At 33.2% G+C, this 27,388-nt stretch overlaps 2 protein-coding genes across 2 annotated transcripts; both read right to left on the reverse strand.

The window, feature by feature from the left end:
- Positions 1 to 7,633: 7,633 nt before the first annotated feature.
- Positions 7,634 to 8,260, reverse strand: LOC11431639 (E3 ubiquitin-protein ligase RNF14). Its single transcript, XM_024784968.1, has one exon. It carries the CDS (start codon positions 8,258 to 8,260, stop codon positions 7,634 to 7,636), a length of 627 nt encoding a protein of 208 aa, XP_024640736.1.
- An 8,310-nt stretch (positions 8,261 to 16,570) lies between these two features.
- Positions 16,571 to 26,300, reverse strand: LOC120580684 (F-box protein At2g17036-like). The gene is made up of 3 exons (XM_039834742.1): positions 26,253 to 26,300; positions 16,781 to 17,036; positions 16,571 to 16,686 (listed from the first exon to the last, which is right to left on the reverse strand). The coding sequence occupies exons 1-3, from the start codon at positions 26,298 to 26,300 to the stop codon at positions 16,571 to 16,573; spliced, it is 420 nt and encodes a 139-aa protein (XP_039690676.1).
- Between the last annotated feature and the right edge of the window lie 1,088 nt (positions 26,301 to 27,388).

The raw sequence follows: 27,388 nt of genomic DNA on the forward strand, positions 1-27,388 counted from the left end.
GGTCAAATTACCAATTTTATTTTAATTTTTAGTGTTTTTATTATTTTTGCATTTTTGTCCTCAAAGAGTTCCAAAATTGCAGTTCAGTCCACCTTTTTTTAATTTTCATTTCAGTCTTTTTTGTCAAATTGCAGTTTAGTCCTTGAAGTTTTATTTTTTGCAGAAAAGTCCAAAGTTCATTTTTCAGGTCCAGGCCGTGCCATTTCCATACAAATCCAGGTGTCACATTTTCATTGGCTCAAGTGTACACATGTCAACTATATAAGCATTGAGTCAGAATCAAAGCCATTTTGATTACACGCCACTTCACCAAAACAGATTCAATTTTTCTCTTTCTTGTCAGTTAGATCAAACCAAGAAAATCACAGAGAAATCACCAAGAACACAAGAACCCTAAGATTTCCAGAACCAAATTCATACACAAATTCATTGATTTTCACATCAATCCTCAGAGATTCGTGTGAATCTTCATCACCGGATTGAAGATTTCCCCTACAATTCAAAGTGCGAGCTCACATTGAAGCAAGCTCAAGCACTGATCATAGGGATTTTTCACGCAGATTCAAAAAACGTTGAAGCAAGCTCAAGCACGTAATCACAGAGAAGCAGAGAAAGAATCAGAGAAGATGAAGATGAACCGGTAAACCGATTTATTTTCGGTCCAAAAGCAAGCAAAATCATCAAAACCGTCAAGAACATTCAAGTTTTTCCCAAAGGTTTTCCTCCATTAAAGGTTTCAACCAAAACCTTAGGTAAAACTCATACTCTTTTTCAAAAGCAATATCACTGTTAAACCTAAAAATCACGCAAGCAAAACAGATCCAAAGGTTCCAGAATTCAAAGAAAACCATAACCGTAAACATCAAAATCTAGATCCGTAAGGATCAACGTTTTGAAAGCGAAAACAGGCGTCAAAAAGTAATCAAACGACGAAACGATGTAGATCTTTAAAGATCTAAATGATCTCATTCAAAAAAATCAAAAATCATTTCAAAACCGTAAAAGCTTTTTCAAGATCTACGTCGTTCCAAGCCGTTTTCAAAAAAACAAATGCCGGATTCGTGTTTAGGGTAAGAAGGCGAATCGTTTGATGTAGAAACTTTGAAGTTCTGGAAAATTAGGTCACCGGAGTGGTTTAGGCGCGCCGGAGAAGATGAAGCTTCCGGCGGACCTTCAAGGTCTCCGCCGTGGCTTCATCCTCACCGGCGGTGAGGGTTTAGAGAGAGATGAGAGAAGAGAGAAGAGTTAGAGAGAGAAAGGTGTGTGACAAATGAAAAAACCGGCGCGTTAGGGTTTTATATAGGGCGCTAGACCGGACCGGTTCAAGACCGGTCCAATCCCCTGCGTTGTGAGCCCTTAGATCTAGGGTTTGGGACCTTGGATCAATCCAACGGTCCCTGAGTATCCCTGTGAGATCCGTTTCCTCTGGTTTTGGGCTGGGCCTTCTGTTGTACGTTTTTTTGCTTCTTTTGCTGCTTGCACCATTTTCTTTGCTATTTGCACCTGTGGCCTGCTCATTCTTGTTTACAAAATTTCTAAAAAATCCTAGTTGTTTCTTGGTACATTTTTGGCATTTTTATGGTGTTTTCCTGCATGTAAAAAATATCAAAATGGCATGAACAAATTTCCATGTGTTTTTACACTTTTGGTATACTTTTTGCTATGTTTTTGTTCTTGATACTTTGATATGTGTTATGAATAAATGATACCATATCTTATGATGAATATGCCTCTGGACATGTGCTTCTTTTTGCTGTTTTGAATATGATTTTATGGATTTCTTGTTTTACAAGCAACAAATGTTTGTTTTAGAGAATAAAGTGTCAAATTTCTCTATGAATTTGGTGTGATACCTTGCTTGCATATGTTTCCATTAATTTCATGTCATGGCTTGAAACCAAATTTCTTGCAAAATTGCCATGATGTGATGATTATGGGTTGCAAGCACCTTTAGGTATCACATCAAAGTTTTTAGGTTCATTGCCACTTTATTACCTTTTCTTTGCCATTTTTATGCATTTCCTTTTGATTACTTCCTACTATTGTGTGCTTTATGATTACTAACCATTTCATCTCATGTGCCATACCTTTCATAGCATTCCACCACTCTCTCCACTTTCTTTAGCTTAGCATTTATTTTTTTTTTACAAGTTTTAATTCATTTGGTAATGTAATTTGTTATCATTGGTTTGTAGCTTGGCAAAGGGGCCATAGAATGTATTTAGGCAATTTTTGTAATATGGACTATGGACACTATGGCGCACCGACACGCACACACTCACCTTAGATGTATGCATAGGATTGTATGGTTAGACAAGCGTTTAGGTTTTAAACCCTTAGAGAAAATCCATCCTTTTTCCAAAAAAAACAATTGAACTTCACTTCAAAAATTTTCATAATAAATATGAAGTCAACACTTCATTTTTTTCCTTTCTTTTTTTTCTTAAGAAAAATTCAATCCATCTTAATCATTTAGACTTCCTTTCTAATCACTAATCAAACCTCGCTTTTTTTGCTAAATCTAATGCTCATGAAGCCTCCCAATCTCCTTCTTCAAAACCTTTTTTTTCAAAACTTAAAATCAAACAATTAAAACAAAAACAAGTCTTTTTAGCAAGAACTACGAACGGTTTTGATCCCTTAAAAGGGTACGTAGGCAATGAGTCAAAACTCATCCAAGCCGAAATAAAATCCAATTCTACTTCTTCTCTCCCCCATTCTTAACTAAATAAACCTCCCATTTTCAAAAAGTAAGTAAAAATAAGCGTAGAAATTAACTTAGGAAAACGGCTCCTATAGAGGACTATAGTTACTCCGGGTGCCTAACACCTTCCCGTAGTAAAACCGACCCCCGAACTTAGAATCTAAGGGTTTTTTCTCAATTTTTCCCTTCCCAAGAAAAAAGAGAGATATCAACGGTCAAAAGGTTCAAGTCCAATTAATGGCTTGGCACCCAAAAACCATGATAACAGGCCTCATTCACCACTTTCGTCTAAGAGTGTGGCTGATTTAAGGTTGGTACTTTATTAGGGGTAGCTGATTTGTTGTTTTTATTTTTTTTTTTGACAAAATTAGGGGTAGCTGATTTGTTGAATTTGATGTTATACCGAAAATGCTTGATAGCATATGAACAATGTTTAATTACTGTTGTATAATAACAATCGGATTTTATTTTGGAATAAGTGTGCATCTCTCTTAAAGTCATGATTATATTTGCAATTCATTATTGAACCCGAATGTGGTATGGCTAAACAACCTTCAATATCCCTTAAGGTGTGAGATAATTTCATTTATTATATCAAAATTGCAAACGAGTCATCAAATATCTTTTTATTTAACCATTTTGATCCTTGAAGTGTCTTTTGATAATTATTTTAATACTCAAATGAGTTTTTTGTTTGTATATTTTATCCATAAAATAATTACAAGTAAAAAGACATTTATGAAATATGTCCAATTTTGATACAACGCCTCCCACGTTAAGAGACAAAATGGTTGTTTATTCACGCGGTACCTATACAAGTGTACCATCAGTGATTAGAAGTGAGTTGATTACTTTTTGTTTCCATGTGATGTGAAGCTTTTTATTACTTCATGATCCGTTAATTCAATTTAACGATCCCTACTTAAGTGATAAGGAGAGGATGATATTATATGCTTATGACGAATGGTGTATGTTTTACTCATCACATATGATTGGCTGTTATTTTTTAATAAAACTATGTTTCAACTTTTTCGTTTGTCTTTTTAAAAAATTTCTTCAACTTTTAGTCCCTATAAATCGTTTTAATCGAACCGTTTTAGTCTTTTTAAAAATTTCTTCAACTTTTTTTGTTTTAATATTTCTAAAGAATTTCTTCAACTTTTAGTCCCTATTATGTCCTAATGTTATTATTAATTTGGTATTTACTTTTTTAGGATTAATAATTTATTAAAATTCTTTTTCATGAGATTTATGTGGAAAACTTGTAAGCCGAATTAGGACGTACGTTTTCATGATAATAGTTGTGCTCCCATGATATACTTCAACCAAGTCGCCCTTTCTTTAGGCATGTGACTGCTGACTAAATGGGAATTGGGGGAGGAGGGAGGAGAGCTGGTGTGGGAAGTGGAGGGAAATGGTCCTGCTTCCTCCTAGGTCATAGCTAGTATAAATATAGGAGTCAGGCTCCTCCAAAACACTCAGACCCTTGTTAAGCAAATTGTTGGTTGGGTATATACTATTGTGCTTACCACTAGTACAATATAATTGAATGGATCTTAAACAAGGATGATGATGGAAAATGCGACCGAAATCATAGGAGATGAGTATGCTTTCGAACAAAAGAAGAATATAAATAGGAATTAAGAAATTTCGATTAACACACTCTACATTTATGTCAGAAAATCAATGATAGGGATTTGTTTCCCTGTTCGTGGTTAATGTTCATGATTCCATCAGCCAAATGGGTCGTTGATTAATGGACCATTTGATGTGCCACGTTACAATATGGTACATGGGAGCAGTTTAATGAAAGCCCTTAAGGCCACACACACTGCTTGAGTACGAGCGTGACGAGACATATCACCACGACGACCGAATCAAAAGAGAGCATATTGGCCGCATGTATAAGGCTTATGGTGAAATTAGTTTCCAAAATAGACTTGGCTCATTGAGGACAATCCCGAAAAAAATAAAAAATAAAAGAGTCTTGTTTGGACTTGAGGTGGAGTTGAAAATTAAGAAATCGATCTCACATACGAGCGAACAAGAAAACCTATAATTAGTGGAAAGTTTGAGTCCATTTGTTGAAGCTTTAAAATTTGTGCCTCCACACCCTAACAAAAACGAGTTCATCTTTGCTCCATTTAGGAAGCTTCAATTTATCCCATTTCAACTCATAGATGACTGACATGTGGCAAACTAAAACGAAGGGCTGAGATTAAAATGTTAAAAAAAACCATCATGCTCCTCTCCTGTATCTGAAACAGCACACCAACCTCCTTCTTCTAAACATCATCCCTGCCCATCTGAATCCCTCTCACCGGTGCCGCCGCCGCATCAAAACAAACCCAATAAAGAACGTGACTGATCCGCAAAACATCAAAGCCATCGAAATTCCTAGAAGAAAGGAGGCAAAACCCGCAGGTGAGATTTGAGGTGGAGGTAAACGCCGTAACGGTTGCTCCGGTGGATGATTGGAAATATTCAACGGCATTGGTGGTGAACGGGGGAGGTTGAGAACGATTGCAGAGAGCTCGTGATTGTTCATCTTCACGTGTTCTTCTCATCATCTTTTTTTTATTTTTTATAAATTGGTTGAACATGATTTATTCAATGATTCAATCTGTAATAACGACATTTTTTTTAAATGCTGATTATTTTTCAGTGATGAATATTTGCGAATGTTTGTTTGAATAAGTTCATAATTTGTTCGGTGACTGCTCTTTAATTGCATTTTTTTGAATTGATAGACCTAATAATTTTAAACTTTGGAAGCCGTGAAATAGTTAGTTAGATAAGATGTATGAAATAGAAAAATTAATTTGTGTTTATGCTGTTGATTTGATGTCAATGGATCTGATTTTGTTTTCTACAGAGCAAATGTTTTGTTAACATTGGTGATAGTCTCATTTTGGATGAGAAGAGAGGGGCGGCGGCGGCGGCGGCAGCGGCGGTAGTGGTGGTAGAGAGAGAGGCGATGAGAAGAAGAGAGATGGGTCTGGTGTAACAGTGATGGGGATGATGAGAGGAATAAGATGGATAAGTGTTTATGTTAACCTTTTAATCTCAACCTTTGGATTTATTTTTACTATGTGTCACACATCTATGCATTGAAAAGGAATAAATTGAGGAAGGCTAAATGGAGCAAAGATTGACTCAACAAAAACTAACTCTCATTATATTTCTACACTCCGATTGAACTTGTGCGATAATGATAATCCAACAGTTAATCTCCCAAAATTTAAAAGAAGGGATCACAAAATAAATCAAGTCATTAAGCACACAAAAATTAGGAGAAGCATAAAAATAACCTAAGAGCATCCACAAAGGTGGGTACTTCACCTATTTAACATCGGAATTAATAAGCACCCTCATGTTAAGAAAATGTTTGGTGCTTATAGAGAAGGATGGCTATATAAGCACCCTCTCTCTCTCTTTAATTTTCGTGGGTCATATATGTAATAAATTGTACAAAAATCAATAAACTTTGTTGAAATACAATGACAATGAGTTATTAATAGGATCCATTTTATGAGGTGTTGGGTTGGAGAGATTGGTGCTTATTAAGTAATATCATTGAAAATTAAAAAAATAGATGATGTGTACATGGATGACCCACTTAAGCACCCAAAATGGAGTGCTATGTTGTAGATGATCTAAGTACCGAAGAACATGTTCAATGGTCCACATGCCTGATTTTGGCAGCAGTATTATCCTAGATTTATCCATAGCAAATATTACAACCCTAGATTATGAAAGAAAGCAATATTTTCGATATCCATAGAAAATCATACAACCCTAGATTTATCCTTCCAAATAGTTTCTTGATAAGAATGATTGAGAAAGATCAAGTTAGGTTTGAAATTCTTGAGCTTGCAAATTATCTGAGATGCCATAAGAATACAATTGTTCCTTAGTTCTCTAAACCAATAAAGCTGCATCCACTTGCATGTGAACATCTCCACAAAAAATCTTTTATTCCAAGTCTTGAGTTCACATTTCACTTAAGATACAATTACATAGGAAACCCAATAATAGGCACACTTCGATAATATCCCAAGTTCTGGATGATCAAACAACATTTTAAAATAAAATTAGTCAGTTTCAATGCCTTCTTATAAAGCACTTTGTCTTAGTTGAAGAAAAATTCTTTGACAAAGAACTTGTAAAAACATTTTAACTGAACCTTTAGCTTTAAAATGATTTCAAGTCTTTTCTTAGAACTTTTATTAGTGATCTTTGTTAGAGTGAATATATGTGTAATTTTGTTGGTGTGGTACAAGGATTACATGCATTCTTATATGCCTTATTTTTAATTCCATATGCAAAGAGTTTCATAGAGTTACCGTGTATGTTTGCAAGTATGCCCCTGTTGCCAATGCCTACCACACATGTAGCAGAAGTGAAAACCACACCTGAAAAAGATAAAAGCATTGAGTCGTTATAAATAATTTTTCATCAACATAATAGATATAATTAAACTTAAAATTAGTGAAATTAATTATTAGGGATAAGCTAGAGAAAGTATGATATCATATAACAATACAATACAACCTGCAGTGCATATGCATACATCCACCAGTTTTCTGGACATGCATTGAGCATTTTGGACATCTCTGCCACTTTTCTCTTTTAGCCAACTTCAAAAAATTCTTATCCAACTGGTTTTCAGACATTGACTTCTGAAATTGCCGACAATTCATATCTGTGTGCCATGGAACTTTACATTGCACACAAAATAACCTATGACAAGAAGAGCATTCACAACTTGTAACAGCACATGCCGCGTCATTCACCATCAAAAGAGAACAATTGTTATAAGGACAGTAAATTTTGTCCTTCAAAGAAATAGAATTCTCACAGTTTGCAGATTCCCAATCAACAATGATTTTTTTAGGTAAAATGTATTGCAAATGTTCTGGTTTCAGTTCAACGTACGGAACATTCTGGATCAGGACAATTCAGTTTCACCACTTTTTCTGTTATTTGATTCTTCACATACTTGCATATGCATTTAGTACAAAAGGGATGATTGCAGCCAGTTGAAAACATGTTAGAGTCTGTTACAGAATCAAAGCATATACCACAGAAGATTTTTGAGGATTGACCTTGTTCTATAACTGTCTTTGTTTTCCTCTTCAGAAGAAAAATTATCTTTATTTTGTTTCTGTTTCTTTCTGGCTTGATCTGTACCTGTTTGTTGTTCCCAGTGGTTGCTTTCTTATTCTCCTCGTATTCATCGTCAAGGTCTTGTGAAAGAGAGTTTCTCTTCACTGTGTTTTGAGATCCTTTTGCTGAAAGAGGTTGATGTTGACGATTAGTGGTTGCTTTCATTGGCTTCTTCTTTTCATTGTCTTCTGCAAGAGAGTGTCTGTTCACCGGAATCTTCTTTCCGTATGCTGAAAGGGAAATCGCAGGAAAGACGAGAGGACTGCTTTTGATTTTCAACATGAATTTGTGTGGAGGTTTCTTCTTTTTATCAGCATAGTCTTCTGCAAGAGATTCTCTCTTCATTGAGATATGTGTTCCATTTGCTGAAAGAGAAATAGGTGACATGGGAGAACTCGTTAGGGTTTTTTCTTCAGGAACTGCGTTAGGTTTTCACTTGTGTGGAGGCTTGCTAGGTATTGTTGTTTCTTTTATAGGGATATACTACTAGGTAGTTATATAACCGGTGGTGCAACTTTGATTATAATTTTTTATTTATTTATTGGAAATAATAAATTTGATAGATCTTTGTCAAAAAAATAAATTTGATAGATGATAGATCTATTGAAATATTATTTGATTTAAAAAAATGACTATTATTTATTTTTTTAAAAACTTTTCTCACATCAAATGAATATAGAATATATAGAGTAGATAAAAATTACTAGGAATTCATAAGCACTTGTGACACTGTTTTAGAGAGCTTAAGAAGTAGTTTATGACATATTCATAAGTTGTTTTCAACTTATTTCCATAAGCTCTCCAAGATAGCTTGTGAAAACACCTTATAGCTCTACTTGAATTTTTTTATAGAAGTAGCTTATACCTAAGCACACATATATGATAGACACCATATAAATGCTGTCTTGTTTGCGTATACTTTAGCATTTTCATTAGTGTATACCTTCCAACTAAACAGGATTTACTTTATTAGGAAGTAAATCTGCAATAAAAGAAGTCAAATTCATTTTCAACACGGTTTACTCTTTTGTCAAGTTCTCTGACAAAGATATATACTGTTTTGGAGTTTATGACTGGTTGGGAGCTTTTGGACAAAATTGTGAGTGAATGAAATCTTGTTTTTTTCTTCTTTTCAATTTCAATCAGTTCAAAATGGTGATTAATTGGCCACCTTTGGAGTTCATAAATCATGAGACTAATTTGCTTATTCAATCATCATTTCTTGGCATTCTAAGTGTTGTTGCGTTGGATCAGGATACATGAATTCCATCTTTAACAGTACAAGAAAAAATTTGTCTGTGTCTAATAATTTTTTTGTGGTGAAGGTAAACCATGGACGGATGATTGAACGTGAAGCGCGTAGGTATTTCCACCGGCTTATAAATGTTGTTGATTATTGTAACAGCAGAATTGTTCTATCACAAAGACCTGAAGGTAAGAGCCATTTGTCTGAAATTCATATATGCTGATGATAGCACAATTTATTGATATAATAAAAAAATATAAACTCTTAACATAAATTTCATTGCTATTAGATGCATACTTTAAAGTCTCCGATTTCTTACATATATACCGGTCCTTAATGATAGAGGCAATGATAGAGCAACTACAGAGTTGTGGTCATGTGGAGTGAACCTATTTGTATTGGTTGCAGGTTACTTGCCTTTTGATGATCCTAATCTCATGGAACTGTTAAAAAAAGTGAGCACGCACTATTCAAATATTATTTTTTCAATTTTACTCTTTCATTTGTTTTCATTTTATGATTTTCATTTCTTGATCCACAGATCTCGTCTGCTGAATTTACTTTCCCCCGTGGCTTTCTTTGAGTGCAAGGAAATTGATAACTCAGAAAATAGCGGTTGGTTCAAATTCTGCTACGCAACAGTGCTATAGCATCGCTATTATTTGACAACATTTTGTATTAAATATAGTATCGCGGAATAATATTGACTTGTTCAAATTACACTATGCTATAGCCGCTGTTTAATAATATAGTTGTAGTATAACTAATGTAAGGGCTAATTTGGCCCTCTGTTGTCTGCATCGGTTTGTAAATCACGCTACTAGATCTTTTAGGGTCAGTTTGGTTTAAGAAAACTTTATCTATTTTCATTTTTTTTCACTTTATAAATTGAAAAAATTGCCCTTTATTTTTACTATGTTTCTTGTTTTCAAAGATTTGTAATAGTGAAAACAATAGACAGTAAAAATAAGGGATAGCTTTGCAGTTAAAAGTGAAAACAGTAAATAAAAACAGTATATGTTTTCTCAACCCAAACAGTCGAAGCACATTTAGCTAATCCCCTACTCCAACAAAAGGCTAAAGGCCAACATTAAACTAATGCACAGCTCAAAGATAGAGATGAGAGGAGCTTCTTCTCTCTTGCTTGATAATAATGAGAATTGAATTGTTGGAGTTTATTTATGTTAGTTTTTTTTAGAGTCTTTCTGTCTGTGTATAATCACAGCTGTTAACTTGGACAATCCGTATCATATTAATGATCTCAACTGTTAAAACTTATAGCTTATTATCATTTGCCCCCTCAATTTTACATCTACTATCATAAATTATTAATTAAACAATTATAAGTTTGTTTAAATATTAATTTTATCAAACACTACAAATTCAATCAATTAGTTTATTCATTATAATTTATTAGCTATAAGTTCATCCACGATAAACAAACGGATTACTTTTTGTTCAAACAGTTCCTATGTCTACTTCATGGTGAAATTAATTTCCGAAAAAGAATCAGAAATTAGCCTTTCATTAAAAATAAGTTACTTTAGATACCAAAATTAAAAAATAAATAAATGACCTTATGTAACACCCGGTTACCCAAAAGTAATTAAATAACAATTATTCATCAGAGTTAAGCACCAAACGGGCATGCTACATTGCAAATTCAAAATTCCTTAAATAGAAAATAAAACTATTTAAATCGACATCATTCATAACCTAAAACATTATGCAGCGGAAAGTTTGCATTTCAAATAACCACAACAACGGTTAAAATCCTCCAAATAATATCTTGGCATAAAGCCTAACAACAATATCAACCATCAAAGGGCCACATCATCAAGTTCCAAAAATTGATACATAGGAAGGAAAAACAACAATAATATAAATAGTAATTCCCATCCCACGTATCAGAGCCCTAGACACGACATTGAGCCACCACCGACTACTCAGGATCACATGCAAGTTACCCATAGGAAAGACAACATTTTCAAGCAGAAGGGGTGAGATTCACAACAATAAATATAGATATCAAAATCTTCAATTGAATCTAACACCCTAAACATCAAATACACCATCTTGCAAATATAAACATAATAATTCACAAGCAACAACAACCATCATCAATATCCACACATCACCATATGTATATAAATATTTACATATATTCATCAACAACATCAACAACATCAAGTGGCATCTGCAACCAACAAATAAGACTCATGCAATGGACATGACAACACCGCTAAGACAACACCTTAGACTCCTCAAATATGCAAATATGCATGTGGTACCAACCATCCAGAGTTATGCATAATTAAATATAACTATGCTTAAACAACAACACTCAATCACTACCATTCATGCAAGCAAAACAACACTCAACAATGCACAGCTCGCCTCGCGAGCACATCTGCTCGCTATGACGAGTTCACAAAACCACTTGCTCGCCATGGCGAGTTCAAGGCGAACTCGAGGCGAGTGAAAATTAGGTGCTCTCGGGAAAAATGACATTTTCTCACTCAAACCTCAATTCTAAGCTCCCTATTCATCTTTTTAACCTAAAACTTGTTCCAGTCATCATTAAAATCATCTAGGTACCTTAAACCATCCCCAAAACATCTTATAACAACTTTTCAAAAATCAAGTTTTGTCCAGGCTTGCTCGCCATGGTGAGTTGATCTGCTCGCGAGGGGAGCGATGAAGTTGCTCACTCGCGAGGCGAAACATGGATGCTCGCGAGGCGAGCGATGAACTTCTGTACGGGCAGAAAACTGGTTTTCCCCAAAAATCCCATTTTTCTTCCATTCACTCCCCAAATTGGTTTACAGATGTAAATTAGCTTTCTGTATGCACTTAGAACCTATTTCTAACATCAAATTCACACTCACAACTCCAAAAATCATCATTCCAACATAAAACCCAAAATCTCCAATTTCCACCAAAACCTGTTAAACTCAAAATCAGAAATCAATAACTATACTATTGAAGTAAACCTCACCCTTACCTTAGAATTGCAGAAAGAAATGCACAGCAATTTGATTCCTGGGTTCTACTTGCTTTCTCTCCCTTTTCTCCCAACTTGACAGTTTCACGTAAAAAGCTTCTGACATCTATTTTCCTAACTTCCCTCTTACTTAACTCCCTTTATTTTCATTTAACTCCCTTTAATTTTATTAAATTATATTAACTCCCCAAACACCAAAATAATTATTATTTCACACTTATTCTAATTATTATTAAAATAAACTATATAATAAAATAAACACACCACATAAATCACCAAAAATCATATATATATATATATATATATATATATATATATATATATATATATATATATATATATATATATATATAGACTCCACATAAATCAAATAATTAAATATGACAACTAGGGCGTTACACCTTATGCCTAATTAATCAATGTTTAAAAAAAGAAAAGAGTTTTGACTTAATGATTAAGGAAATTAATTTACTCCCTCCGTCTCAAAATAGGTGTTTCCTTTACTATTTTTCTTTGTCTCAAATTATTTGTCTCTTTTATAATACCAATATAACATTTATTCATCCTTTATAAGATGATGCTTTGATGTGGCTTGCGGACATGAGTGGAGTCTATACTGTTAGGTCGGGGTGCAATTTTGGTATGAGATTAGCAGTGGAGGGTAAGAATCATGTCACCGGGGACTGGAGCAGTCTGTGGCATACTCGTGTACCACCAAAAACCAGGAACCTTGCCTGGAGGATTTGCAGACGATGCCTTCCAACTAGACGTAGGCTGCATGAGCGTCGAGTACAGGGTCCACTAAACTGTGCAGTGTGTGAGGATCAAGTAGATGACGATTGGCACTTATTATTTCACTGCAAAACTATGGCAGAATACTGGGATATTGTAGGATTGGCGCACACTCTGCAGAATCGCACACAGATACTTTCTTCGACTGATCAAGTGATGCTGGACATTTGTTCTAGAGAGACGGAAGATGTTGTTAGTTGTGCATTACTTCTGTAATGTAATAGTAGCAATGCAGCAATTCGATTTATTTTCTTTTCATTTTGTTTATTTAGGTCTTAGGAATAAATACTTACCACTATGAGAGGCTTATTACGAGTACTTTTTTCATCCACCCTATCATTTTTTAATCATACTATTTTGAAAACCTACTTTCATTAAAAGTTCAAAAGTTAGCTGAGTTATTTCTTTGTAATAATAGCATTCTAGGTGTGCTCTCTGTAACTTTTCCACTAACTCTTGCACCTTAAAATATATGAACATGTTTGCAATCAGAATTCAGACACCAATGCAAGATAGTTCATTCTTATTTAGAATAAATCAAACTCATTTCACTAGGAGCAAAACAAATCAATGTAAAGGTACATTTTGGAATGCTTTTCTAGGTCATTTCATAATTTGTGTATGTAAATTCCTTCTAGGTTCTAATGAATGAACTATGAATAAGACCTATGGTCCTTACAGTAATTCTTATGCAATACTTGTCAATCCCTTAATTAAAAGCGAGTCATAAAGATGACTTAGTGATTGGGGGAGTGAGATAAAGGAGCTAGTGTAAAACTCCCACTCTCAACTAACATCTTACAAATCTAATAATTTACCAACATTTGGATTTCCATAAAAAAAAATCCATTACTTATATGTTGTATGGCTCAGTAGGTTAGTTTCTATCTTATAAGAACTTCCCGAGTGAGTTAAGCATTTAGTTCCTAAAGAAAAAACTCTCATAAGTTACAGCTGCTTATGAAGAAGTTAGATAAGACAATTTCAATTTATACAAAAAGTTAGAGACGTTGCAAGAACATTTCAACATTTCTTTTTCTACAAGTTCCTGTTGAAAAATTTATCCAATCTAGCAACAGAAACAAAGCAAATGTGTACATTAACACAAAAATAGTAACAATAATATCGTTTGGTGTTTTGTAGAGCTTATATACATATAAAACAGTACTAACCAATAAGTGTTGGTTATTTCCAGCACAATTCAACAGTTTCAAATTACGAACCTTTCAGTCCAAGATTAATACTTTGTTGATGTCCAAGATTAATACTGTGTTGTTGTCAATACCCAACCCAGCTCGTTCTAGAGGTGGACAGAACAACTTAGAATAATCCGGTAAATCAGACAAATGCGAAATCTGACGATTATCCAAGCAAAAACACAGTATTCTTTTGTAGGTAAACTAGTATGTGCATTCCATGTTTCAGGTATGTAATATAAGCCTGTAGAGACCTAGGTTCTAATGAATGAACTATGACAAAGACCTACGATCCTTACAGTATTCGTATGCAATACTTGTCAATCCCTTATTTATATGTAGTTCAATGAGTTTCCCTTATTTTAAAGGTATTAAAGACCTACCTTCTTTTAATACCTTTAAAACAACTATCACTGACTCCAGCTTCCCCTCGAAGTCAGAGCATCAAATCAAAAGCCCATTTGTAGAAATCTCCGTACAAATTCAATAGTTTTCCATCTTCGTATTACATGCTCACAGATGCACTTACACCTGGATTCTTGTTACAAGTATGGACATTGTAGTCTTTGTGGCAGGATGCACTACTAATGTTAACTTAAGCTTTATGCCAAAAGGCAAGTTAAAGCAGATATCAGAATTGCTCCTAACTCACAGTCTTACTAACATTGCTCTTATCTTTATTACCTGACTGACACCAACAGAGATCAAACCGATCAATAATTTGTAAAGTCATAGACGCTTTCAAAATATTGATACAGCAAGAGAATATATATATATATTTCAGACAATTTTGAATATTTACGTACACGACTTGAATGGATATATTGATTACTTTTAAACTGGTACTATTCTTTTATAATTGCAGATCTGTTCCTTTTGATTATGGTACTAAACATAGTTCTTTGGGCTGGGAGAATGCAAATGGCATAGATCAGCAGATGAAAAGTAGGACGAAGAAGCAAAGCAAAGCAGAAATATTATAAGAGTGAGAGAATAGGAGGTTGGATATGTGTTAAACCTGATCACACTATCAAAAGTAGCAAAAAACAAGGTGGAGCATTAGGCAAATTATTGTGAAGACTAATATATTATATGGTCATTGTAAAACATTTCCATCTGACTCAACTTTGTAGATTTGTATACTCAAAATGTTTTGGTAATTAGATTATTTGGAAAATTTCTTAACCTATAGTCATAAAAATATAGCAACCCATCCCAGTAGAAAATTGTTGTTGTAAGGAGCCATAGAATGATTGTATGGCTATATAAGACTCCTAAGAACTACTTCAGCAACGTTATTTGGCCAGATTGATGTTCCTGCAGAGATTGCAAGTAAATAATATTTTTCAAATGTGGGGAAGCATCTTCTTAGTACCATGGTAAGTTATGCGTATCTAATCAAACTGAGACCTCATGATGTATATGTGTAACTCAGAAATTAGCGTACTTGCATCATAAAGTTTCTTGGGTATTAAATGACATATCTAGAGCATCTCATGCTATTCCAAGGGGGACTTGAAATAATACTAAAGTCCCTAACAATGCACAATGAAGAAAACCTCCAAAAGCTACATATGAAGGATGAACTATCAAAACCTGATCCTAAGTAAACTAGAAACAAAGAGGACGTAGTCAGTCGAAAATAAGTTATTTAGAACAGCATTTTCAAATTGCCTATTCCAACAAAGCAAGCAAGAAACTAAGAGTTTGTCGTCATAATTATGTAACATGTTGGGAAGTCAAACGCATAGAGCCCTTGAAGACAACACATCCTGAAGAGAATAGGATTCCAAAACTGGGAGAGGGTAAATTATATCCCAAAAATTATCTCTCTTAATTATAAAAACGTAAAGTTTGGTAAACGATGGAGCGGTACGTCTAATCCAAGTTTATAATGACCCTTTTAAAATTGGGAAGAGTTAAGAAAACGGCCTTTTAGTACATAGGTATAGAGCAAGTCACGCATTTTAAAGTCATTTGATAGAAAGATTGTAGACAATTAAATATAATATATTGAAACTGTAAATTCACCAGCCAGGATCAAGATTCAGTAAACTTAGTTGAGATATAAGTGTAACTGATGAATAAGTTTCAACTTTACAGCACCATAATAATGCAAGTGGTGAGCTTGAAAATAACATAACAAACACTGAATAATCACAACTTTCTTACAAAGGAGTGTTGAATAATCCATTAGAACGTTTATCCGGCAACTCAATCATTTTCTAGCATCATTACATGTGAACATGTAATTAAGAACTACTAGCTTTTTAGTAAACATATAGCTAATCTCCAAAAGGAATAATAAAATCAAGCCCATCAACATTGATTGTTGCGGCTAGTTTAGAAACTTGAAGTCTTGCACAATGCACAATAAGTACTACAAGTGGAAAATTTTATTCCAATCTAACAACATAAACCAAGCACAATAAAGCTATATCAAATGCAGGTTAACATACTCAGTTACGAATGCAGCTTTTGACGATCCACTCTGGAGGCTGCGGGAACAAGTTGAAATATTCCGGATAATCGGACAAAGGTGAAGGCTGATGTTTATCCAAGTCCAAGATACATCCTGTAGTTGTACTAGTCAAATGCCTTGGGCGATGGACAAATCCGAAGTGTTGAAATGATGGGAAGACATTTTTCAAAAAAGAGGACACAATTACCTTTGGCAACGGACAAATCAGAAGCAGATGCAGAAAAGGAACAGTCAGCCCCTAAGAACAAAACAATATCTCCTAAACTCTTTAACTTCACCCACTCCGTCTCCTTCTCATTAAGCTTAAACAAATGAATCCTTACAGGATTGTGACCAGGGAAGCCGATACGTGTACAATCATAAACATCCACTAACAACAAATCACCCTTGCTCTCCACTAAGAATTTGACGTCTCCACCACCAACCAAAGATTCAGCCACTAACTGAACAGTGGAGCCATACGTTGTACTAGTTCATGCAATTTGCCAAAAAAAAAATAGATAATTCATATAAAATATAAGGTGAGTGTATATATATGGGTGATACGTAGTATTTTCATAAAATGGGAATCAAAAGTTTGAGGAAACTAAACAAAAATGTGGTCCAAAATTCCTTAAATAAAATGTGGTCCAAGTTTAAAGAAGCAAATAGATGAGTTTCACAAGAAATGCAGTCTCTTCTTAGAGTTTTTTTTTATTACAAGTCTTGATAGAACTAATATATAAGAGAAAACTATAGAAAGATATATTACTCATTAGAAAGTTGTAATTTACGTGAAGAGATACAATATGGCATATGGTTTTGAAATGGCTAGATGTGGTTTATGTGAGTCCAGCTATCATTACCGATCAGTTACATCAATTCGGTCAATTAGAAGGATTTTTTAAACATCAGTGGTCAACTCGGCATCTCTTTTGGTTATCTTGTGTTTAAGTAATTTGGAGTGAAAGAAACAATTCAATTTTCAAGCATAAGGAACACTCTTTATTTAAGATGCTTGGCAAAATTAAGCTTCAACGTTTTAGTGGTTGAAAGTGAACTACGCTACTTTCTCTTTTAATTACCATTCTTAGTGGCTTAATCCAAAATTATTCTTGAAAGCAATTACTTAATTTGTATCTATCTTTCTCCTTTTAGCTCCTTTTTGGACTTACTAATTTGTTGACTTAGCCTTATTTTTTGGAACCTTTGTGCTCGAAAATCGAAGCTCTTTGGTAATCTAATTTAAGCTCTTAAAAACCGCTTATATAGCCAATGAGCAACTAACTAGTGTAACTTAACTATCTAGCGTAACAAATTATTGTAACTAATTATATCTTAAATCTTAGTTTTTTTTTAGATGATAAAAAAACTAATGACTTTAACTTTTAGTTAAGTATAGGCGATTTTCATTATGTAAATTGCGTACTTTAATCAATGTACATTTTCCAATAAAGTTTTTTTTATAGAAAAGTCCAAGAAAGTTTAAACTCATAATCACAAAATATATATAAATAATTTTGAGAAATGGTCTCTCAATGCACCTCTTATATACTCAAAAATAGACTATAAAAGCGTGCTTCTCATAAGAGAATTGATTTATGAACATTTTTTTTGACAACCGAAAATGTATTCTACTTTGTTATACAATTTTCCATTTTTTGTATTTTTTGAGCAAACTCAATTGATGTGGAATATTATACGGTATAAGTTTGGTTGTTATATGTGCGGTTATACAATTAACAACCCTCTTCTCATAAATTGCCACATTTTTGGGGAAGTAGATTGAGCAATTATCTTTGGAAAGTTGATGTTATCATTGTAACACAAGCAATCGAGTAGCTGATATTGTGACCAAACCGTTGTTGACACTTGATGTATTCCATAAATCAAGAGATCAACTTAGAGTTTCTGAGGTGCTGCCAAATTAAATTGAATGCATGCATGAATCAGTTTAGGGGAGGAATTGTTGGGATTTATTTTAATGTTGCTATTTATTTGGGTTGAGTTAATAAGTTCCTAGTTTCTAGGTTCCACTAAGTAGAATAAAATTTGTTTTCTTTGTATGATTGAGATTAAGCAATATAAAATAATGAAATTGAAGTTTTATACTTGTTGGATAAAATGATTGAGATTGTCCATGCATGCATGATTGTTTTTACTTGTTGTTGGACAAAAACTTTGCTTTATATAATGTGGATTATGAAATCGAAACTGAATAAAACTGGAAGCTTTGTGGATTAAGGTCTAACAAAGTTAGTTTTTCCATTCCGTAAAACTTAAACAAATTTAAGATGTCTTTGACAGGGGAATAAGGAGATATAACCAAAAGGGTCTTTGACATAGATTGATATGATATAACCAAGCTCATTACAATGTCGTCTTTGTCGTACTCTACATCCGCCACCGCTCCACACCTTTCATGTCTTTTTTAACGCAACATCAATTGGTTATGCTACCTTTTGATGATAAATTTATCATACATCATAGTAGTAGACTAGTAGTATTAAATATCAAACCATCCACAAACCTACCAACTCATGTCTACCTTTTTTTTTTTTATAAACAAAACACGCATGCACGCACTTGCGCGCACGCACACACATATCATGTGTGGTAAAAATCATTTTAGTAAGCTCTTTATGAACACCACGTATTGTTTCTGGTTTGAGGGATTCCAACTCGATAGAAGAGAGTTGAAGATCTTGGCAGAGATTGAAATTGATTCTTAAAGAAACGCAATTGCTCCTCAGGAACTAATTTGTCCTCTAATTAAAATATATGACTTTTTGTTGGTACCAAGTTGGACTACAAGAAATTTTTTAAAGACACAACACCGATTTGAGAAGATAGAGGACGTGTGTATTTTTTCTTCCAAATTGTTATTGTAATAGTATGATATATTGATGCAATTAAAATATAATTTTTTTATATATTACAAAAATAAATTTTTCGACAACTGGTAAAATGTACCCAATTACACATGGCTGTAAAAAAATGAACATGCCCATAAAAAGTCTTCAACTTTTCGAGGTTAGATACCACCAACACCAATGGATGAATCATGAAAAAGAATAGGAAAACATTTATGTGATTTTTTTCACTGTGTGGGGTATAGGTTAAGTTTGTTGCATTTATGTGATTTGAAAGAGAATGAAATGAAGTGATAATGACTTAAAAAGTACACTCTCCAACTTTGGATCTCTTTTTCTCACTCTCAAAATATATTTATATATTTTTCATATATAAATATATTTTTTAGAGATATCCGAATTTTTTCACGAAAGATTATTCCTTTTTTGGGTGGTGTCCTTGTTTATTTGCGAAAATTAGTCATCTTTTTTTCAAGGGAAATTATGTTGGAAAAAATAGGACATAGAATTATCATTAAATATTAAATCAAAAATAAATATTTATACAAATAAATTGAATCTGAATAAAATTAACCAGAGAAAAGAAACTTATTGAATTATTGACTGAGGCATGCAAAATACAATGAGTTTAAGAGTATTTAGGCACCATGGATGGATCACCTGATGTGGTTGGTCTCATAGCTAGTACTCTCCATGATACAGCAGTCACATCTTGCTAGCATCGCACGTGAATTAGAAAAATATCAGGAACAACTTCTTGGATGCTCAAGGGAACTTAGTGTTAATCTTATCAATGGAGTTTGTTGTAAGAAAGAAAGAAAATTAGACATAGTTTATATACAATGCTTCTACCATCTATTTTCATCCTCACTATATTTTCCTATATACATATATATAACCCCTTAATTTAATATCACACGTTGCAATCTTCAAAACCGTTTTTACCTAGTAAATAGAATTGACTAGGTAATGTAACGTTAGGAAAAGAAACGTGCATAGTGTAATATGACTAAGTCAAGATATAAAATAATTAATAAATATAATAATACTTTTTTTTGGTCAAGTAGCCTAGTGGCTAGAGAAATTCACCTTAAAGATGAATAAGGGGGTGTCCGAGGTTCAAACTCCGACCCCTGCACATATTGTGCATTATCCCATAGCAAATGAGCTAAAAACAGTATAATAATATTTAAAATGAATAATTAACCACTTAAAATTCCTACAAATTAATCATCTTTTTTAAGGGAAAAATTAATCATCCTATCCTATAGTGCCAACTCGTACTACTTGGTGTGGTAGAAAACCAATTATTCAAGTTACCATCATATCATATAGTAAAAACAGTATGATATTAATACACTGATTGCTTTGATGATAAATATAGGTGACATTTTTTTTTTCAAAATAAATAAATAAATATAGTTGACATTTTATTTTATTTTTGGCATAGAAAATAAATGACATTTATCTCTTAAAAAATTAACATGTGAGATTTAACATGTACTTCCTCCGTTTTTAAATATAAACAAAAAATAATTTTTTAGGTTCATTCATTTAATGATGTATGTAGTTCATAATATAGACCACATACATCATTAAACGAATGAACTTATAAAATTAATTTTGCTTATATTTAAAGACGGAGGGAGTAACATCTAATTTGTGAGTGATAATTTTTTTTGTCTTTTTGTGTATGATTATTATTATGATTATAATAGAAAACCGCGTTTGGTTGTTGAAAAATATAAAGAAGAAGAATTAATTGCTGCAATACTAGGAGTAGCATTAATAGGAGTAATATTAATTAGGGATAAAGTGTTTTAAAAAGTCAAATAGAACAAAAAAGAAACCTTATATTCATTCATAGTTTTGTGTATATATGCACAAAGAACAAAAATACGTAGTATTCTTCTTCTCTTTAGTTCCATTTACAGAAACACAGCATTGTTAGCAAGCAAGCAACCAGATTATGATTATGAAAGGTCAAGAAAAACAAAACCATTTTTCTTATAAATGCCTGTTTTGGTTGGAACTTGGACGCGCAAGTATAGTGAAATAGTGGTGAAGAAAAACAAAACCACTTTCTCTTATCATTCTCAGGAGGAAAGGGAGGATTTTGGTCCTCCCTCTCCCACCCCGATCGAGTAGACTTGATTGGTTGCTCAATCAAGGTAACAAATTTGTGTACTCGAGGCAAATAAATTTTGTTTTTCTGCTTATATCTTATGTTTAAAGTCTTCTGTTTAAACTTGGAAAAAATGTGGGAGAAAAAAAATGAAGTGTTTAAATTTATATACAAGGATGAAATAGATAGTTCATGCAATTTGCCAAAAAAAATAGATAATTCATATAAAATATAAGGTGAGTGTATATATATGGGTGATACGTAGTATTTTCATAAAATGGGAATCAAAAGTTTTAAATAAAATGTGGTCCAAAAGTTTGAGGAAACTAAACAAAATTCCTTAAACAAAAATGTGGTCCAAAATTCCTTAAATAAAATGTGAGTGTATATATATGGGTGATACGTAGTATTTTTATAAGCAACACACGCATGCACGCACTTGCGCGCACGCACACACATATCATGTGTGGTAAAAATTATTTTAGTAAGCTCTTTATGAACTATTGTTTCTAGTTTGAGGGATTCCAACTCGATAGAAGAGAGTTGAAGATCTTGGCAGAGATTGAAATTGGTTCTTAAAGAAACGCAATTGCTCCTCACGACTACTACCACCACCTGTCCCTATGGAGTAAGTTCTTTATATCATTTAACTATTTTAGTTGTATTTAAGCTTGGACTGAGAATCACTCAATTATTTCAACAATTATCTTCTCTCTAAAACCCTAAAACTTACTCTTAAATATTCATAACAATCGTTGCTAGAATCCATTTTTACCCTTGTTTGATTATGATTGAGCTTAATTTTTGTTTGGTACAGAGACCTCCCACCTTATGATTCTGGATCTCCGAGATCCTCTCCTTCCCTGCCACCTGTTGTCGTGCCGAGGCACCACTACTATCCCTTTCCAATGGGCATGGATGACTTCAACGGGTATGGTTGTTTTTACCAGATTTTTTTTATTTTTATTATTTTCAAAGAAAGAAGAGAATCTTACATTTCTGCGGAGCTTCTCCTTAATCTTCCTGAGCATAACCTCTATGGGGATCGGTGGAGGCGCGCTGGGAAAACAGCTCAGTAGAGTCGGCGGAGGAAGAAGAGAATACGACACATTTTGTGAGGGAGTGAAGAATCAGTGAGTGTGTGTGTGTGTGTGTTGATTTGATTTGCAGAGACTAAGAAGAGAATGGTTAGTGTCTGTGAGAAAGAGAAAGAGAAGTGAAATGAAATGAAGAGAAGAAAATATTACTAATGTTTGTTGGAGCACTTAATTTAAGAAATGTTTCAAATTTCATATGTATGATTAGTAGTGGACTAGTAGTATTAAATACCAAACCATCCACCAACCTACCAACTCATGTCTACTGTTTTTTTTTATATAAACAACACACGCATGCACGCACTTGCACGAACGCACACACATATCATGTGTGGTAAAAATCATTTTAGTAAGCTCTTTATGAACTATTGTTTCTGGTTTGAGGGATTCCAACTCGATAGAAGATAGTTGAAGATCTTGGCAGAGATTGAAACTGATTCTTAAAGAAACGCAATTGCTCCTCACGACTACTACCACCACCTGTTGTTTTCGTTGTCGTTTTATTATTTTTCCCTCCGCCGGATCCCTATGGAGTAAGTTCTTTCTATCATTTAACTATTTTAGTTGTATTTAAGCTTGGACTGAGAATCACTCAATTAGTTCAACAATTATCTTCTCTCTAAAACCCTAAAACTTACTCTTAAATATTCACAACAATCGTTGCTAGAATCCATTTTTACCCTTGTTTGATTATGATTGAGCTTAATTTTTGTTTGGTACAGAGACCTCCCACCTTATGATTCTGGATCTCCGAGATCTCCTTCCCTGCCACCCGTTGTCGTGCCGAGGCACCGCTACTATCACTTTCCAATGGGCATGGATGACTTCAACGTGTATGATTGTTTTTACCAGCTTTTTTTTTTCTTCTCAATTTTGTTGGTAAATCATTCGACTCAGTACTGTTTACTGAACCTCGTCTCTTGTTTGGTGGAGGGAGTACCCTCCAAGATCCTCTCCCTCCCTGCCGCCCATTGTACTGAAACACCACTCGCATTTCTTTCTGCGGGGCACACACCATGACCACCACCAGGGAGTTGTTTTCCCCATCATTTTTGCAGTTGTAGGTGCGATTGGATTTTTGATGTTTCTCTTTTGGGCAGTCCAAAAAGTCATCAAAAGTCTATTTCCCCCCACAACTGCTCCTACCCCACCACCTCCTCCTCTACCCCCCATCGAAATCGAGCTTCAGCGGATTGAGGCTCAGCTGGGCCGTAATGTAAGATGGGTGAAATCTTTCAACTTTTTTTATTTTATTTTTTTATTTTGCTTATAGATTATTAATTTCTTTGTTTTTTTATTTTATTTTGCAGTTTCCACATATTTTTTCAGCCTGGTGATGGAAGATATCTTATGAATTTTTTTTAGTTTCTTATTCTTGTCTGTCATTTCCTTTTAGTCATTGTATTTCTCCACACCCCTTTGATCTTGTATCGTACGTTTTGACATATGATGTCCTCTAAAATCTGTTTATAACAAATGATTTCAATATTTTTTAACTATTATAGATGATCATACTAGAAATGCATGGACTTTTCTTATGCTATTTAATCTGAAACTAGATTCCTTATTTATAATTTAATAACATATGCTTCTACTCAATTTTCATGCAAAAGTAAAACCATTCGTAGTGGTAATGGATCTGAGTTTAATATGCCATCATTTTACTCTTATGTGTACTTTACATCAAACATCTTGTGTGGAAACATTACAACAAAACTCATTAGTTGAAAGAAACCACCATAGACATTTATTAAATGTACACTAGAGCATCTGTGCTTTCATTGGAGTTGTCCTTGACATACTTACTTCTCTTGAGGTTGTTGACTTGATCCGTGGGAAGAAACCATGTTACATTGAGAAAATTGACATCTTTTGGTGTTAATGCTTTGGAAAGTATAATAAACTTCAGATTAATCTATCTTTTATTTTTATTTTTAAATAGGTTGACAAATTTTGAAATATTCGTTCCAATCTGCTTAGTTTTTTGGTAATTGTCAAAAGTGTTTTGATAAGTTACTTATTGAATAGTTTAGGGTGAATTTCAAAAAGCAATGTTTTGATAATTTAAGAAATGTTTCAGATTTCATATGTATGATCAGTAGTGGACTAGTAGTATTAAATACCAAACCATCCACCAACCTACCAACTCATGTCTACTTTTTTTTAATAAGCAACACGCATGCACGCACGCGCGCGCACATATATACGAGAAAGTTACTTATAATTGGTAGCAATATTTAAAAGTTCTAGGAACATTCTCATTTCTAAGTTGGTGAGGATTGAGAATAATTAAGCAACCACCTCTTCCTTGTTTATTCAACTATATCAATTTTGTCATACTAGTACTATCATGGCCATAACATATTCTTTTTCTACTTATTTATTGAATTATATCCTTCTAATTCTTCTAGTAAAAAGAACTATTTTACAAAATTTTAGTAGTGTTTTTCAATATAATAACAAATTCAAAAATGTACAATTCATCAGAAATAAGATGTATGACGGAGGATTGACACAGCATAAATAAAAAAGAAAAGCTGCTTGCATATGGGTTTTTTAGTCGGAAAAAAAGTAAAATTAAAATGAAAATAAAGACCTAATTTCGTCATAACAATTTTCATTAATTTATGTATCTTATATATTTGATGTATTTCATTATAAGTACTATCAAAAAGACAGCACTCACGTGTCCAGTCTTTCCGCTCTTTTTACTGCCCTAAAATTTAAAAATTATGAACTATATTTTTTTTATGAAAATTTGATTTTGATTAAAACTAAAAATATAAATGTTTGTTGCTTTCTAGATACGACATACTAAATTAAACATGATTATCTATTTCAATATATAACACCAAATATAACAAAAAAAATATAGTCTAAATTTTTTTTTTTACACCAACAACAATTTTATTATAGAAAAAGTTGTTTAACGGTATAATTTGAATGATGAAAAAGTAAGTATAAATATACTCATCTAGTTTGTTACACTTTTCAAATGATAAAGGAAAAAAAAACAAAAAAAAATAGATATTCATATCATGTTGGTTACATTTGTTTTGATATTTAAATTTATTCTTATTTATTTGTTACTTGTGTTATTTGTATAAAAAATAGAGGATATTTTTGGAAAGAAAAATCCAACTCAAAAGTGCTGAAAGTGGTAGTTTTTTTTTTTATATATATAGTATAGATGCATTTAAGCCACAAACAATTCGACTAGGTGTGACCATAAAAAACTAAACATAAAAAGAGATGTCAAACCACTAAAATGGTGAAAATTATACTCCATCTGGATCAAAATACATGTCGCAGTCAATCACTTCATATAAATCAATGTACAACTTTGATTATTAATATCTTTAATTATCTAAAGTAAAAAATTATAAAAATTTAATATTTTGAAAATATTTTATCAAGACAAATCAAACATCTTACATGTCAATATTTATATTCTTATATTAGTTAAAATGTATGGTCAAACAAGTTATATGAATAATGCACATTACAAAATTTCGACATATTAAGAGAGTATTGATTAGCACACTTAGAAAAATAATATCCTATATCATTTCCCACCGCCTCCACCTTTAGCCCCTCGATCTGAGCCTCCTCCACCATCATGGTTATTTCCATAGATGTCCACTATTGGTGGTGGTGACCACCTCCACCATGATGCATGGCCATGTATGTCAACCATTCATTGATTCATTCATTCAGTCACTCATTCATTCAAAGTCACTCATTCATTCAAGTATTCATTCATCATTCACTTATTCATTCATTTATTCATCCAGTCAGTCACTCATTCATTCAGCCACTTGATGACAGTCTGAATTATGTATTTTTATTATAAATTGAAGTTCACAAGTAAGTTTAAGCAGCAAGAAAAGCAAGAAAAAACTAAAGAAAGTGAAAAAGGGGATCGTGTCACGATTACTGAAAAACGTGTCACGATTTGGAGCTTTCAAGAAAAATGCATTCGACATTGGTGAAAACGTGTCACGATGGCAAAAAAGTGACACGATTATGAAAACCCTAATTTGGGTGGTTTGTTACACAAGAAGAAACGTGTCACGATTTACTTAAATCGTGCCACAATTTTAGGAGCAGTTGTTGCCTATTTAAGCTGAAGACTATTCTGAAAACAAGGGTTACGAATTGAGAAGAGCAAAGTGTGATTTTGAGACTACAAGACGGCTAGGAGGGCGATTTCTTCAACCTTCTATCAGTTCATGTATGTTTTGATTCCATTATTGATTATGCTATTTGTAAACTCGATTATGAGTAGCTAAATCTCTTAGAGATTAGGTCTGAGATGATTCTTTGTAACTCTAATTGAACCATGTTGCTGTGAAACTCTATTTATTGTGAATGACAATATAGTTTTTATTCAATTCAATTGTTCTTAATGCTTTTTATATCCTGATCAAAATATAAACATGATTTAGTGATAATGAATGACTACTGACCATAGCTTTCTACTTAGACCTAATTGAATTGTTCTAACAAATATGGTCAGTCTAGGAATGGATAATCGTTTGTTAGTGATATTAGGTTAATGTGCTTAAACCTTCAAAGATTATAGACCACTTAAGGAATTAGGGGTTGTAGTTTGAGAAGAGGGTCCTAACTCAAGGGATTGATTATGACTATTTTGTTAACTATCGTGGAATTAGAAAATCATTCATAAGAATAGGTGCAGTATACCAATTAGGGGAACA

Source organism: Medicago truncatula, chromosome 5 (genome assembly GCF_003473485.1).
Source record: "Medicago truncatula cultivar Jemalong A17 chromosome 5, MtrunA17r5.0-ANR, whole genome shotgun sequence".
In the NCBI taxonomy this organism is placed as follows: Eukaryota; Viridiplantae; Streptophyta; class Magnoliopsida; order Fabales; family Fabaceae; genus Medicago; species Medicago truncatula.

Coding starts and splice junctions, on each gene's coding strand:
- LOC11431639 (XM_024784968.1), bottom strand. CDS start 8,260: ATGTCACCTATTTCTCTTTCAGCAAATGGAACACATATCTCAATGAAG.
- LOC120580684 (XM_039834742.1), bottom strand. CDS start 26,300: ATGGAAATAACCATGATGGTGGAGGAGGCTCAGATCGAGGGGCTAAAG. Junction 17,037..26,252: donor CTCAGATCGAGGGGCTAAAG/GTGGAGGCGGTG, acceptor TCCACTGTTCAG/TTAGTGGCTGAATCTTTGGT. Junction 16,687..16,780: donor TGATTTGTCCGTTGCCAAAG/GTAATTGTGTCC, acceptor GTACAACTACAG/GATGTATCTTGGACTTGGAT.